The sequence below is a fragment of the Bos javanicus genome, chromosome 15 (genome assembly GCF_032452875.1).
Source record: "Bos javanicus breed banteng chromosome 15, ARS-OSU_banteng_1.0, whole genome shotgun sequence".
Classification (NCBI taxonomy): Eukaryota; Metazoa; Chordata; class Mammalia; order Artiodactyla; family Bovidae; genus Bos; species Bos javanicus.
The window spans coordinates 38,677,885-38,693,928 of NC_083882.1; the positions used below are offsets into that span (position 1 = coordinate 38,677,885).

The following is a 16,044-nucleotide window of genomic DNA, read 5'->3' on the forward strand; positions in this document are numbered from 1 at the left end:
TCTCACAAGCACTAAAAATCATTGGAACTCAATTATTATAAATAAAAGGTGGTAATGTGTGTGTGTGTGTGTGTGACTTTTTCAGTCAGACAAGGTAACGTCATAATTCATGGAAAATATCAGGAATCAGGCAATGGCTTCAATTTTAATTAGAGGAAGTGACCACAAGTTTAGAAAATCAAACATCAGAAAAAATAAAAGTTTGGTAGGCATCTTTTTTCTCTAATGATTTAAAGAAGATGAGAAAAGAAAATTCTCAGACTCTTTCTACCAGCTTCCAGAGCCTTATAAATTCTTTCAACTTTAAAGAAAAAGGACGTCAGCTTGTTTATTGATTCTTGTGCCATAGGTGGTGTGGTAATCCTGGTGGCAGGTTTAAGGAATCCGCCAAAGTGAGGCCTCCTGAAGGTGAAATAATCAATGTCTATGTGAGGGTCCACCATCATCCGACCTCTTACAGTCAGGAAAGTTTCAAATTTGAGAAATATGAAAGTTGGAGTGTTTTTTTTTCTAGCATTTTCTTTTCATGATGAGTGCCCAGTGCACGGTTTTATGCAAGAGGCTGTTGCCAGGGATGCTCCAGGTCTCTGCTCAAAACCTGTCAACCCTCACCTTTAGCAGAAGTGAACATAAATCTTTAAGTTAAAGGGCTGAGATAAGAAAGGAAGCTACAAACAAACCCAGCTGGACCAAGATGGCAGTGAATCAGACCTCCAGCAGAGCCCGGGTCTCATTACCAGCTGATTTTACTATATTTGCATATTAAATAACACAACTGGCAGCCATGACTTGACATCAAGGACCAAAAAGGATAAAAGGGGATGGCACCCCAATCCCTGGAAAGAGTCCTGCACTTTCTCCAATGGATTAATGCATATACCTCCCCCTCATTAGCCTTGCTCCTCCTCCCTTTGTCTTACTTTTTAAAATTAAATCCCCCTGGCCAGGTGTGTGAGAAGTTAACTTGTCAACCTTAGCTCCCAATTCTCCATTCTCTAGCCCCTGAATAAAGCTTGTGCTGTGTGGCTCTCAGCTTACTCAAACCAGAACAACCAGAGTGGAAAATGAGCCCTCCTTGCCAAGGCAGAGCACTAGCGCCCAACCAGGGCACTAAAGTCCATATGACTTAATTTGTCATTTGTTAATGACTGCCAAAGAATGTTCAAACTACTGCACAATTGCACTCATCTCACACGCTAGTAAAGTAATGCTCAAAATTCTCCAAGCCAGGCTTCAACAGTACGTGAACGGTGAACTTCCAAATGTTCAAGCTGGATTTAGAAAAGGCAGAGGAACCAGAGATCAAATTGCCAACATCTGTTGAATCATTGAAAAAGCAAGAGAGTTACAGAAAAACATCTACTTCTTCTTTATTGACTATGCCAAAGCCTTTGACTATGTGGATCACAACAAACTATGGAAAATAATTAAAAAGATGGGAATACCAGACCACCTTACCTGCCTCCTGAGAAACCTGTATGGCGGTCAAAAAGCAACAGTTAGAACTGGACATGGAACAACAGACTGGTTCAAAACTGGGAAAGGAGTATGTCAAGGCTATATATTGTCACCTGCTTATTTAACTTATATGCAGAGTACATCATGCGAAATGCCTGGTTGGATGAAGCACAAGCTGGAATCAAGATTGCCAGGAGAAACATCAATAACCTCAGATATGCAGGTGACACTACCCTTATGACAGAAAGCAAAGAGGAACTAAAGGGCCTCTTGATGAATGTGAAAGAGGAGAGTGAAAAAGCTGGCTTAAAACTCAACATTCAAAAAATGAAGATCATGGTACCCAGTACATCATTTCATGGCAAATAGATGGGGAAATGATGGAAGCCGTGAGAGACTTTATTTTTTTGGGCTCCAAAATCACTGTAGATGGTGACTGCAGCCATGAAATTAAAAGATGTTTGTTCCTTGGAAGAAAAGCTAGGACAAACCTAGACAGCATATTAAAAAGCAGAGACATTACTTTGCCAACAAAGGTCTATCTAGTCAAACTATGGTTTTTCCAGTAGTCATGTATGGATGTGAGAGTTGGACTATAAAGAAAGCTGAGCACCGAAGAATTGATGCTTTTGAACTGTGGTGTTGGAGAAGCCTCTTGAGAATCCTTTGGACTGCAAGGAGATCAAACCAGTCAATCCTAAGGAAATCAGTACTGAATATTCTTCGGAAGGACTGATGCTGAAGCTGAAACTCCAATACTTTGGTCACCTGATGCAAAGAACTGACTCATTGGAAAAGACCCTGATGCTGAGAAAGATTGAAGGCATGAAGAGAAGGGGATGACAGAGGATGAGATGGTTAGACGGCATCACCAACCTGATGGACATGAATTTGAGCAAGCTCTGGGAGATGGTGATGGACAGGGAAGCCTGGCGTGCAACAGTCCATGGGGTTGCAAAGAGTTGGACATGACTGAGCGACTGAACTAAATGACTTAATAGGGCTTCCCTTTATGGATCAGCTGTAGAAGAATCTGCCTGCAATATAGGAGACATGGGTTTGATCCCTGGGTCAGGAAGATCCCTTGGAGAAGGAGACAGCAATCCACTCGAGTATTCCTGCTTGGAGAATTGCATGGACAGGGAAGATTGGCTGTCCTGGGCTTGCAAAGAATTGGACACCACTTAGCAACTAAACACAACAACAATGACTTAGTAAGACATTTATTTTGTGTGTCAGTTCACCAATTCAGACACTGGCTGAGCACCTACTGTGTGTGAGACAGTGTATGAAGTGCTGGAGATACTTGGTGGACATCAGGAGGCAGGAAAGACTGAGTTGATGCAAAAAGTCTCCTTCCTACTACAAACACATAGACATGTTAGACAAATATAGCAGGTGGAAGTTTCAAAAATACAAAAGGGTGTCTAGAAAAATTCCCTGGATGCCAGAGAGGAGGAGAAAAGTCTAACCCAAAACTGTGAGCAGAACTGATGCCTGGGACTGGGCCCAGGGTATGGTCCCAGGAGCTAGAGGTTTTAAAATCATGCAGGGCAAGAAGAGGAGGTCTTAAGCTAGTGTTAGGTGACATGGGGGAAGACAACCCTGCCTCAAGCAGCATATTTTGAAGGACTCTCCTTTTTGTGAATGGCAATAAGAAAATCCTCTGTCAGTCATTTGAGGCGGGGGGCGGGGGGGGGGGGGTGGGCGGGGAGTGGCAAGGAAGGTTGCTCTCATCCAGGTCCTTGAATGAAAATTCACCTTCACTAAATAGAAGCCCCAGCCTCTCCCATGTGTAAGTGCAGGCCACTGGCCTGGCAGTGGGCAACCTGAAGCTTAGAAATGACATCAAAACTGGGGTGGAAAGACAAAAAATACAATCTCCCTTTAAGCAGAGAACACAACTTGAGCATAGAGGACTCTCACAGGAAACGAAGAAAAATACCCACTGAAGATGAGCAAACAATCCAAAGTCAATCAAGGACACTAGCAATGGGGAGAGTGGGCAAGTTCAGTTCAAAGGAACATTTGTCCCTAAGACCCTGAGGTAACAGAATAATCCGAGTACGACAATTAGACATGTTTAAAATGGAAGAAATTAAAAGAAACCATAATGAAGCAACAGAATGAGTAAGAACAGAGCAGAGAGGAAAATCAATAAGTGCCCACCTTCCAGGGACACAGAACATGCTTGGGAGATGGAGAAGGAATGAAGCAGGGACCATCCTGTCTAGGAGAAGGACCGCACAGGGAGCTGCAGTTGCTCCAGGAAGGGGCGCCAGCCAGACCTAGCCTGCCCAGAGGGAGGGGCCGGGAAACACGTGTCTAACACGTCTGCAGGGAAAGTGGACCCAGGGAACGGCACATTCAACAGCTGCACAGTCTAATGTCTGCATTTCCTCAGCTGTTGCAGAGATTCTTCTAAAGAATCTAAGTACATTTTAAGGAAATAGTAATTTATGTATGTACCTCTCCCTCCCAATCTTTGAATCTCTCCAGCGTGGAGACAATGTGTCCTTCATGCACATGGAGCCACACTCCCCCTCACTCATTCTTCTCTTGCCACACAAGTCTTCTCTCAGTTCTTCCAGGATAATAAGCTCTCTTCTACTTCTGTGTCTTTGCACATGCTGTCGTCACCATCTAGAGTGATGTTTTCCCGATGCTTTTCTTTTGGGGCTCAGCTTAATGGGTATCCCTCACAGAGACCTTCCCTGACCACCTTACTAATAAGGTCCCTTCCTACTAATGTGTTTTTTTGTTTTTTATGCCACTCTTTGTTGGTTTATTTTCTTACTTTAATTTGTAATTATTTAACCATTCCCCCCTGCCCCTTTGTTTCCTCCATTAGAATGTCGACTCCCTGAAGGCGGGGAATGATCTCATCGCTGCCGGATATCCAATGCCTGGCATTCATTTAGTAGGTGTTCAGTAAAATTATCAAATGAATTAATCTATGCAGGAAACAATTATGAAACAATTAACACTATACCCATTCAGAGCATACAGAGATGGAGAACATGGATTTCTGAACTTTGCAGTTAGTGAAGGAGAGATATCAAACAAGAACTTGCAGTAAATGTGATGATGGTGATGACGGGGGAGGCACCCGGTGTTGTGGGAGCATCAGGCCAGGGGACAGATTTGCATAGAATTTGGGAAGGCTTCCAGGAAGAGCAACATTTAAGCTGAGTTCTGAAGTATAAACAGGAGTTCACCAGTTGAAAGGGAGCTGGAAGATGTTCTAGACTGACAGAAGGCCCAGATGAAAGAGAGCTATGGCTTTTGGAGAATATGAAAGAGGTTTTGCACTGGTTCAGCTTAGAGCTGCAGCAAGCAATAAGATGGGGCCAGATCATGGAGGGTTTTTAAGCTATGATAAAGAGTTTGGACTTTTTTCTGGGGTCAATTAGGAGCCATTAAACATCCTAATTTGGAGAGTGGCATAATCCAATGGATATTTTTTATAAAATGGCTGTGGGGCAATGCGAATAATAGGAAGAGGGCTGGAGGCAGGGAGGTCAGTCGGCTAGCGCAACAATCCAGGCAAGAGATGAGGATGTTTTAAATGGAGGCGTGGTACTGAGGAAGTGACCTGGAGGCATTTAGGAGAGAAGGCAGAAGAAGTTGGGATGGGGGCAGAATCAAGGGTGATGCCCAAGTTTCTAGCATGAGTAACATGGTGAAGGGGGCACCATCTTTGGGCCACATACACCTTGTACACATGCCATAGATGTATACTTGATGAAATAAAAATGGTCTTAGTCAACATTTTCATAATGATGAATATTCATCAGTTCACTTTCGGGTCCTGGGTCTGCCTGCAGGTGTGATCTACCATTCCCTACTGCCTCCACCTGTCTTGAGGTTACTCATCTGTGACCTGCCAGGCCAGGCTTCTCTCGGTATTCCTAATCCACCATCCCCACCAGGACCCATTTGCCTCTGTCTCCTGCTAGGAAGTGTGCCTTGTGCCCTTCCCCCACTATCTCTGGCCACAAGTGTCATGGATGCCAATAATGCTGCTGTAACTTTTCATTAATTTTCTTGGTGTTTTGTAGCTATAGGGACATTGAAATTTATGCTCAATAATATTACAGTTTCCCACTACTAATGGGATTATTATTTTTGTTCATTTGTGTTTGAAAGCCATTAGCATGAGATTTACCTTCAACAATATCTGCTGTGATTTTTAATGCCCTTGAAACTTGCAGCGAGTGATAAGTCTATAATAAGAAAAATGCTAGGAAGCATATAAATGTCTTTCTTGGGAAAAAAGGCCTTTTTATTTTCATCCTGGTTGGACTTGGGTTCTTTGATATAGCAGTTGGTAGGATATAAGATATTAAAGGCTGAGAACACTGTGTTAGTTTGTAGATGTGTTCAAACAAGTTCCCGGTTATTCAGGGGACACTTTCATATTCTAGGAGGATTCATATTCTTGTTCCTTTTTTATGTTGTTTCTTACCTGGCTTACAGAAAAATAAATTGTGTGCTTTCAGGGAACAATATTTAGAACCATGAGTTGCTTGAAAGCAAAGGGACCCTGAAATCATTTTATCTGTCTGACTTTTCTAGGAGCTGGGCTGCTGGATGCACTGCTGAGCAGAGCTATGGAAATAGGCTTATTTCAGAGGCTGGAGAGGGGAGTTTCTCAGTGGGGCGAGGAAGGTGGGTAGAGAGGGCCAGTCTCACGAGTGTGTGACCTGTGCAGATTGTTAGGGCCCTGTGCTGTGAAATTCAAGTGCCACCATCTTGAAATTCTTAAGTTTTGAACAAAGGACCTCCCATTTTCACTATGCCCTGCAAATGATTTATTTGGTACTAATGTAGGCTTTGGAGCCAGGTGGACTTGGGTTCAAGTTCTGGAATTCTCAAACTATTGACTGTGCCTCCATTATCCTTATTAGAAAAACTGGGGAATTAATATTGTCTTCTCCAACTAGAGGTGAGAGCTAAAAGTCCATGGTTAGCATCCAGGGAACCTGACAGACCTTAGGACGTGCTCAGTGGGATTTTTAACTTTCATGTGCAGTACCCATAATTAAATATTATTATGACTTAATGTCAGGAACACTAGCAAGCTGGGAGAACCAGACATTGTCTGCGTGTACAAAAGCTAATCCCAGGTGTGCTGGTCAGGAGCACACCAAGCAAAGAACATTTTCCTAAGAGGAGACAGAAGGCAGGAGGTCCATTCATCCGTTGTCAGCCTTCTTACCGCTATGACACATGACTGATCATGTTCTCCAGCACAGTGTGGTCTCAGTTTCTCAGAAAACCTGCATGCTTCCCTTCTCTCCAGAAGTCCCTCAAGCTAGCCAATGAGTGACACGGGCATTATTATGAAGATGCCCTTGATCTTGATCTAATTAATTTGCAAACTTTAGTTTCAGCTACTATTTATAACAAATGGTTTTTCAACATATGACACAACAGAACTTGGCAGGCCATATATCACAATTCCATGCTTGAGAATCAGGACCCCAGACAAGGTATTTCCCCTCCATGACAGCCTGGACAGATGAGGACCAGTATGGAGCCCTTCATGACTTTGCAGATGAATGTGGCTGTGCTGTAGCCTAAATGAGCAATACCAGTGACAAGGCATGGCGGCCAGAGTCGGAGAAACACTAAGTCATTGGTAAGATAAACTCGTGATGAATAGCGCACTGTCTTGAAATGCTGGGTTAAACAATTTTTTCTGAAAATGGAGAAAGGCTTTAAATCAAATTAATGAGAAACATAAGCTAATTCCTGGGTGTTTTTGGATGCTGGGCCAAAAGAATTCCTCAGAGGATTATAGCAGGAATCAGGTGGCCTTTGCTGTGTTCAGTTTAGGGTCTGTGGGAGCTTGGAGGCCAGATGGTAGACATCAGGGGGAAGGACTGGGGGCCTCAGCTCTGCGTGCCCTGCTGCACATACACACACCGTGAGACACAGGGCCCCCTGTACGGGCTCAGGAGACATGGGGCAGGAGCCCAGGCAGGGCAGCAGCCTCACAGTGGCCTGTGCTGGAAACGACCACATTCCCAGCATGCTTGGCTCTTTCCTCCCTTCCCCCTGTACACTTATGAGCAGTGAGATGTGGTTCGCTACCCAGCTCTCTGAGGCCCAAAGGGCTTTTGTGGGTAGTGATGGCCAAAGCTGGACTGTCTCCTCCCCACAGTTCAGCCTGTGAATGGCCTTCAACAAACCACAGCTCTTCTTTCAAGATCCCTCATCAACCTCTTTCTAGTGCTTTTGATGATGGATGATGGTACTTCCCAACGAATAGAAAAGAATGGTAGACTATTTCTCCCTTATCCCTCATTTTTGTGAAAGGGGTCCTAGATAATACCCGACTCCTGGGCCCGCATGAGATGGTACACTGTATCAATACATTAAAGATGCTTCAGCTTCTAATGATTTTGATTAATTACTGACTAGTTTATCAAACACCTCAAGACATAGGGGCAAAAACCATCTGTCAATAAACAAATGTTTCTTTTTGGAAATGGTGATTTTAGCTTTGTGTAAATGTCACTCCCCCAACCCTCTCACAAATCAAAGTAACCCACCACACTGACCCTCAGGAGAACAAAGATGTGATATTCCAACAATGCAGCCATAGCAACAGCTTTTAGCATAAGCTCGAGAAACAACAAATGCAGTCAGGGAAGATGTGAGACAACAAGACGAACATTTGTGCCTGTGTCTTCAACTGAACATAAGCACTCTGAAACTCAGCAAATAGATTTCACTTCCTACAGTACCAATTTTCCAGCACATTGTCCTATAAGTTTTGAGTCCCTGGGAAAGAAAGCTAAAGGATGCTTGAGGGCATGTCTGAGTTTTAGACATTCTGGGATTATTTTTCTTACCTGTTGTCGAATTTCCTCCTCCATTTTCACTGGAGAGCCCAATTCTGCAACCTGTTTGACGCCTTCGCTCGCATATCCTCCATACTCCCACAGCACGTAATTCTTGGAGTGGGATCCGCCGATGATTGCAGACCAGTGATTGGCCCGACCTGGAAAAGCCAATTAGATGTAGGTATCAGTGTGGCTGTGGCTAAAACACAAGTCTCTTCAGGGATGGGGAGGTGTAATTGGACAAGGATCCAACCTGTGTTGGCTAAGCACCTGCTCTGTGTTAGGTCCTGTGCTATTCTGGGATGAGTAAGACAGTCCCTGTAAGCAAGTAAGTCTTGGGCATATGCAGACAGGGCAATGGGTAGATGTCTAAACAGGAGACAGAGCTGGCCCAGAATGATGACTCCTGTCTGAAAGAATCTCAGAGAAGAAGAAAGTTGAGAGACGGTTTAAATGCTGAGCAGATTTGTAAGACAGAACAGAGAGGAACGACTATTTCTGGCAGACTCAGAAACATTAAGTCACATTGTGTGTTTGGGGAGCCATAAGTAATTTAGCATTGCTGTGTCACAGAGTGTCAAGGGGAGAGTTGGGAAATGAGGCCAGGGAAGTGGGAAGGAGCCTGCCCATGGAGAACCTTGTTCTAAATGCTTCAGGAGTTCAGATGTCATTTTAAAGGGTCTGAAACCATTGAAGGGTTCTGAGCAGGGGAATGACACAATCACATTTGAATTTTAGATAAATCATCCAGATAGCAGTGTGAAGGATGCATCAGTGTGGGCAAAATTGGAGTGTGGAGCTGGGGAGGTGGGCACTGAGCAAAAGGTAAAGGGAGTGAGTAGGAAATTAGGCTTAATCATTCCTGGGAATAAGCGCTGCTGGTTTTTGCTGGCTTTTATGTACCTTCCAAGGTGAGGGGCAGGCAGGCTAGCCATGTGAAAGGATGCGTGAGGTGGTTTGGATACAAGGACATGACTAACCCACAGGGGTTTCCTGAGGATCACCCAGGATAATGACTGCAGTCATTATCCTGCAGATTATGACACAGAGGGAGAACAGAATAATGTCTGGGCAGGACCAAGGCAGAACTTGGCCTGAGGATTTTTCAAAGTCTCCAGGGGGAGGAAAAAGAGGAGAGAAAAGTCAACACCAACACCACGCCTGATTTATTTTGGCACATGATGAATATAAATACATATATATTGATTACTGGGCTTCCCGGGTGGCACTAGTGGGAAAGAACCCGTCTGCCAATGCAGGAGACATCAGAGACCCAGGTTAAATCTGTGGGTCGGGAAGATCCCCTGGAGGACGAAATGGCAACCCGCTCCAGTGTTCTTCTTGCCTGGCAAATTCCATGGACAGAGGAGCCTGGCAGGCTACAGTCCATGGGGTCACAGAGTCAGACATGACTGAAGTGACTTAGCACGCACTCACGCACACATGCATACTGATTACTGTTACATACAATTCGTTATAATGTTGGCTCAGTTGTCTGCTATTCTTTGGCTGGGTTTTTAAAATCTCCAGTTTAGGAATATTTTGGGGCACAGCAAAGAGGGAAACTTGAACTGGTTGGATCCAACTGATGTTTGCTGCTTCCAACCCTCTGGCTCAGGGTGGGCAGACCTTTCCACTCTACCCCCCACTACTTAAGAAAGTGATTCTGAACAGAACTGGATCTTGTTCACATCTCCCACCTGCTACTCCAGGGCCCTCTGCTCCAGGGGCGCATCAAGAGCGTGGGCGCAAAGCTACCTGCCTGGTCTGTTGAGAGATGACGTGATCCAGGCAGACAACATCACCATGTGGGTCTGCTCAGCTGCTGGCTTATTGTTTCCCATACATCAGGGAAATGCTAACACTGTGTTTGTCCATCGCATCCCTAGAGAAGACAGATGGAGGTATTGCCAGCCATTTCTCTAATTTACTTCCTGATTGGGAAGCATGCTCTGGTTATCATCTAGGCCAAGAGCACTGCTTGTGTAGGGGCAAGGGTCAGAATCAGTCATGATGTTTGGTTCATGGTATGAACACAGGGAGACCAGTTCCAGTATCTCACTTATCCCCTGTTCTGTTTCACCAAAATATCCCCTTGTTCCAGACCCATTCTACGTGTAATTTCATACCTCAGTGGCTTAGCACATGCTGTTCCCTCTGTGCTTTCCTCATCTGGGCCACTCATTCCTCTTTCCTGCTTTAACCAGAAGCCTCCCAAGACCTCCCTAGAATGATTTAAACCTTTGTCTTTTGTCTCCCCTTAGCCAGATCACATTTTAAAAACTGGAAGTATAGTTGGTTTACAATATTATATTAGCTTCAGGTATACAACACACTGATTCAACATTTTCATAGTTATTAAAAAATAATGGCTATATTTTTCTGTGCTGTACAATAGACACTTCTTGCTTACCTATTTCGGGTATCTTAATCCCTATCTTACCCATCCCCTTTCCTTTCCCCACTACCAGTGTGTTCTATCAGCACAGACCGTATTTACGATCCCCACTCCATGTGTGTTCTCCCACTAGATTGTAGGCTCCCTGAGGAAGGCTGTCTTCAGCACTGTATGCCCAGGTGCCCAGCCCTGAGCCTGATGCACTGTGGATGCTTAGCACTTATTCCCTGAAGCATTTCATCCAAATAATCAGATACAAAGGGGGCAGTGTACGTGCTAGAAGAATTGGGCAGCAGGCTTGCACAGATTTGATTCAATGTGATTAAATTCAAGTCTCAGTTCAGCAGACTTCCCAACTCCTACTGGGCTAAAGCGCTCAGCTCTTCTGCAGGCTGTTAAAAAATAAACACGGAACAACAACAAAAAAGAAAGGCCTGGGTCTCAGAGCCGGCAGACAGGGATTCAGGTTCCGGCACTGACACTTAACTACCTGTGGAAACTTGGCCAAATTCCAATTACTTTATTTCCCTGATTCGTAGCTCATTCTTTTGTAATTCAAGGATGATAATGCCTGCCTTATCAACCTGTTATAAGAATTAAATGCAATTTTTAACATAATGACATAATATATGTGCAATCACTGGCACACAATAGACTCTCAATAAAGATGGTTTCTTCCTTCCCTGGTTGTTTGGGAGGGTACAAAAATGAGTAAAATATGAACCTGCCTTTGATTCAATATAAGAGATAAGAAATACATAATGCGAACTAAGGTAAGAGGATAGGAACAAGCACAATCACAGGGGGATGAGGGGACGGGCCAGATGGCTCTTTCTGATTTATTCATTGGACTTCCATTTACTAGGTGCCAAGCACTGTGGCAGGCCCGGGGCACTGACAGGACTTGGATGTGGTGCTTGTCCTGGAGGGACTCACAGCCTGGGGGAGGGGAAGTGGATGGGTCAGCAGATTACCTACAATCAAGCATGGTCAGAGTTCTAGACACAAGAACACGGAACACAGGAGATGGAGTAGCTAACTCCAAATTCAGGGATTCAGAGTCTAAATGCACGTTTACAGAGAAACAAGTACCTCAAGAATGAGATGTCTTACTCTTGACTAAAATGTCAGAGTATCAGTTCAGCCTTCTAGTCAACACAGTTGTTGGTTTTCTGCAATGGTCTTGCAACATACCACATTTATTTAAATTTTAGGACCTTGAATGACATTAACCACATAATAGATATTTCACAAGGCACTAGGCTAGGGTAAGGGGGCAGACTGCATCCTTCCTGGGGATACAAGGCAGGCACTCATGGGACAATGTGCACTGTTAGAAATAACAAGGAATTCAGGTGAGTGGCTGTCACATATGGGCAGGATGGCTTGGGGGGAGGGCCACAGTGCAGAAGACCAAGGCTCCAGACCTCCATTCGTGACCATGAATCAGTTATTCCATCTCTCAGAGCCTCAGTTCACCTTTTAAAAATAGAATAATTACTAGACTGGACTGTTTCTCAGAGTTGTGCAAATTAATAGGACCGGCCTGGGAGAGAACTATAAAAACTTTAAAGAACTGGACAAAACAAAGTCTCTGTGTTTGTATAGACAGAAAGCACAGGGGCATCCACAAGAAGCAGAGGAGCAAGGACACTCCCGCCTTGGAAGGAGACTCCCGTGGGAAAACTGGCAGGACAGGAGGAGCAGGAATTCTATTAAAAATAGATGAGATCTATTTTTAGGGTCAGGAAGATCTCCTGGAGTAGGAAATGGCAACCCACTCCAGTGTTCTTGCCTGGAGAATTCCATGAATAGAGGAGTCTGGCGGGCTATCGTCCATGGAATTGCAAAGAGTTGGACACGACTGAGTGACTAACACACAGGTGTTAGGCACAACGCTTTCCTAGGTGTAACCCTCGTTACAACTTCACTGTCATCCTATAGATGAAGAGATGTTAAGGAACCTACCTAAGCTCACAGAGGAGCTAGCAAGAGGGCCAAGTTGGGGTTCAAATCCAAGTTCACCGGCCCTAAAACACATGCTCTTTTCCTGAGAAGTCAGGAAATGGAGACTGTTTAGTGGAATAGAGAGTTAGAAGACAAAGAGATAAGATGAAAAACAAAGGCAGGGCCAGGTTGTGGAGAGTGATGCGTGCCCACTGTGGCAACTGGCATCAGGAGAGAGAGAAATATAACGGAAATTTTCTTCTGGCAAGAATGACATAACAACAACAGTTTACACGTATGGAGTCATTACTACATGACAGGAACTGTGCCAAGGACTTGACCGATATTGTCACATGAAATACTCAAGAAAGAAAAGTCTTTTTTTCAAACCTAATAGAATTGTTTAGTAGCTCAAATATATAATGGAGAGACATAATTGTGAGCTTGCTTTATAATCTGTTATAACATTATGTCAATGGGAAAAAATGCTTTCTGAGATTCAAACAATGAACTAAAGTTAACAAAGAACTCCCTTCATGAAAGTGAAAGTGAAAAGTCTCTCAGTCGTGTCTGATTCTTTGCGACCCCATGAATTACACAGTCCATGGAATTCTCCAGGCCAGAATACTGGAGTGGGTAGCATATCCCTTCTTCAGAGGATCTTCCCAACCCAGGGATTGGACCAAGGTCTCCTGCATTGCAGGCGGATTCTTTACCAGCTGAGCCCAAGGGAAGCTCAAGAATACTGGAGTGGGTAGCCGACCCCTTCTCCAGCAGATCTTCCCAACCCAGGAATTGAACCGGGGTCTCCTGCATTGCAGGCGGATTCTTTACCAACTGAACTACCAGGGAAAATTCAGCTCCCTTCATAGCAAATATTTATTTAAAAGAACTTTTATGACATATTCAGACATTAGGAAATTTTTATTTTTTTATTTTTTTTTTGGCTGCACTGGGTCTTAATTGTGGCATGTGGAATCTAGCTTCCTGACCAGGGATTGAACCCAGGGCTGCTGCATTGGGAGCTCAGAGTCTTAGCCATTGGACCACCAGGGAATTCCTAGGAAATTCTCATATGTAGCATATGCTTTTAAATTAATCAAAAAAGAAATTTCTTTCTTTTTTTTTTTGGGATACAAGTGCTATCTCAATTTCCACTTTTCACATGAGGAAACTTAAAGAGATGAAATGAGTTAACCCCAGATCACCAGAGCAGATGATTGAAGATGCTGAGATTCAAAGTTGGGTCTATCTAGTGCCAGAGCCCACCTCTCCCCCACCCACTACTTCACATCTTTGGAAGCACATGCCAGCCAGAGGGAGGAGAGAGGGCCCAAGGGTGAAGAGACCAAACAGGAGATCCATCACCATCCCTGGCTGAGTTGTGTATGGCCTGGCTTAGGAGAGGAAACGGGAACATGGGAGCAGATGTGTGAGCCAGTAAAATCAGGGAGGACTGGACAGTCTACAGGGGTCAGCTTGGTGAAGTAAAAAGCTCCAGTTTTTGCATCAAACATGTGTGTATTCCAGTCTCCAATCTGAAACTTTCTAGACTGAATAAGTTAGTCAGTCACTCTCAACTCAGTCTCCTCATCTGTAAAGTAGGGATATTGACATGACCAGCCTCCTAGTGCCTTTCTGAGGCTGATGTCCATGAATTAAAGATGGTTAACACATGAAAAGAAGAAGGCAATGGCACCCCACTCTGGTACTCTTGCCTGGAGAATCCCATGGACGGAAGAGCCTGGTAGGCTGCAGTCCATGGGGTCGCAAAGAGTTAGACACAACCGAGCGACTTCCCTTTCACTTTTCACTTTCATGCATCAGAGAAGGAAACGGCAACCCACTCCAGTGTTCTTGCCTGGAGAATCCCAGAGATGCGGGAGCCTGGTGGGCTGCCGTCTATGGGGTCGCATAGATTTGAACACGACTGAAGCAACTTAGCAGCAGCACCAGCAGCAACACATAAAATGGGCTCAAAAGATACCAGCTAGTCAAATTAAATCTGAATGTGGTGGGTCAAAGCCAGAAAAGCTTCTGGAAGCCATGGGACCAAAGGGAATCGGATTTGGAGATAGGTTAGCAGTTTGACCTTAGAAAGCATCACTACGAACAAAGCTAGTGGAGGTGATGGAATTCCAGTTGAGCTATTTCAAATCCTGAAAGATGATGCTGTGAAAGTGCTGCACTCAATATGCTAGCAAATTTGGAAAACTCAGCAGTGGCCACAGGACTGGAAAAGGTCAGTTTTCATTCCAATCCCAAAGAAAGGCAATGCCAAAGAATGCTCAAACTACCACACAATTGCACTCATCTCACACGCTAGAAAAGTAATGCTCAAAATTCTCCAAGCCAGGCTTCAGCAATACATGAACTATGACCTTCCAGATGTTCAAGCTGGTTTTAGGAAAGGCAGAGGAACCAGAGATCAAAATGACAACATCCGCTGGATCATCGAAAAAGCAAGAGAGTTCCAGAAAAACATCTAATTCTACTTTATTGACTATGCCAAAGCCTTTGACTGTGTGCATCACAATAAACTGTGGAAAATTCTTCAAGGGATGGGAATACCAGACCACCTGACCTGCCTCTTGAGAAACCTATATGCAGGTCAGGAAGCAACAGTTAGAACTGGACATGGAACAACAGACTGGTTCCAAATAGGAAAAGGAGTACGTCAAGGCTGTATATTGTCACCCTGCTTATTTAACATATATGCAGAGTACATCATGAGAAATGCTGGGTAGGAAGAAACACAAGCTGGAATCAAGATTGCTGGGAGAAATATCAATAACCTCAGATATGCAGATGACACCACCCTTATGGCAGAAAGTGAAGAGGAACTAAAAAGCCTCTTGATGAAAATGAAAGAGGAGAGTGAAAAAGTGGGCTTAAAGCTCAACATTCAAAAAATGAAGATCATGGCATCTGGTCCCATCACTTCATGGAAATACATGGGGAAACAGTGGAAACAGTGCCAGACTTTATTTTTGGGGGCTCCAAAATCACTGCAGATGGTGACTGCAGCCACGAAATTAAAAGACGCTTACTCCTTGGAAGGAACATTATGACCAACCCTGACAGCATATTAAAAAGCAGAGACATTGCTTTGCTAACAAAGGTCCGACTAGTCAAGGCTATGGTTTTTCCAGTGGTCATGTATGGATATGAGAGTTGGACTGTGAAGAAAGCTGAGCACTGAAGAATTGATGCTTTTGAACTGTGGTGTTGGAGAAGACTCTTGAGAGTCCCTTGGACTGCAAGGAGATCCTACCAGTCCATTCTAAAGGAGATCAGTCCTGGGTGTTCATTGGAAGGACTGGTGCTAAAGCTGAAACTCCAATACTTTGGCCACCTCATGTGAAGAGTTGACTCATTGGAAAAGAC

The 16,044-nt window shown here is 44.2% G+C and overlaps 1 protein-coding gene across 1 annotated transcript in view; it reads right to left on the bottom strand.

The window, feature by feature from the left end:
• The window catches only part of SPON1 (spondin 1), a 309,877-nt gene that overhangs the window by 120,773 nt on the left and 173,060 nt on the right, over window positions 1–16,044 (bottom strand). The window contains exon 6 of the mRNA XM_061440732.1: window positions 8,322–8,470. Coding sequence (XP_061296716.1) covers window positions 8,322–8,470 — 149 coding nt within the window. The remainder of the gene's footprint in view (window positions 1–8,321; window positions 8,471–16,044) is intronic.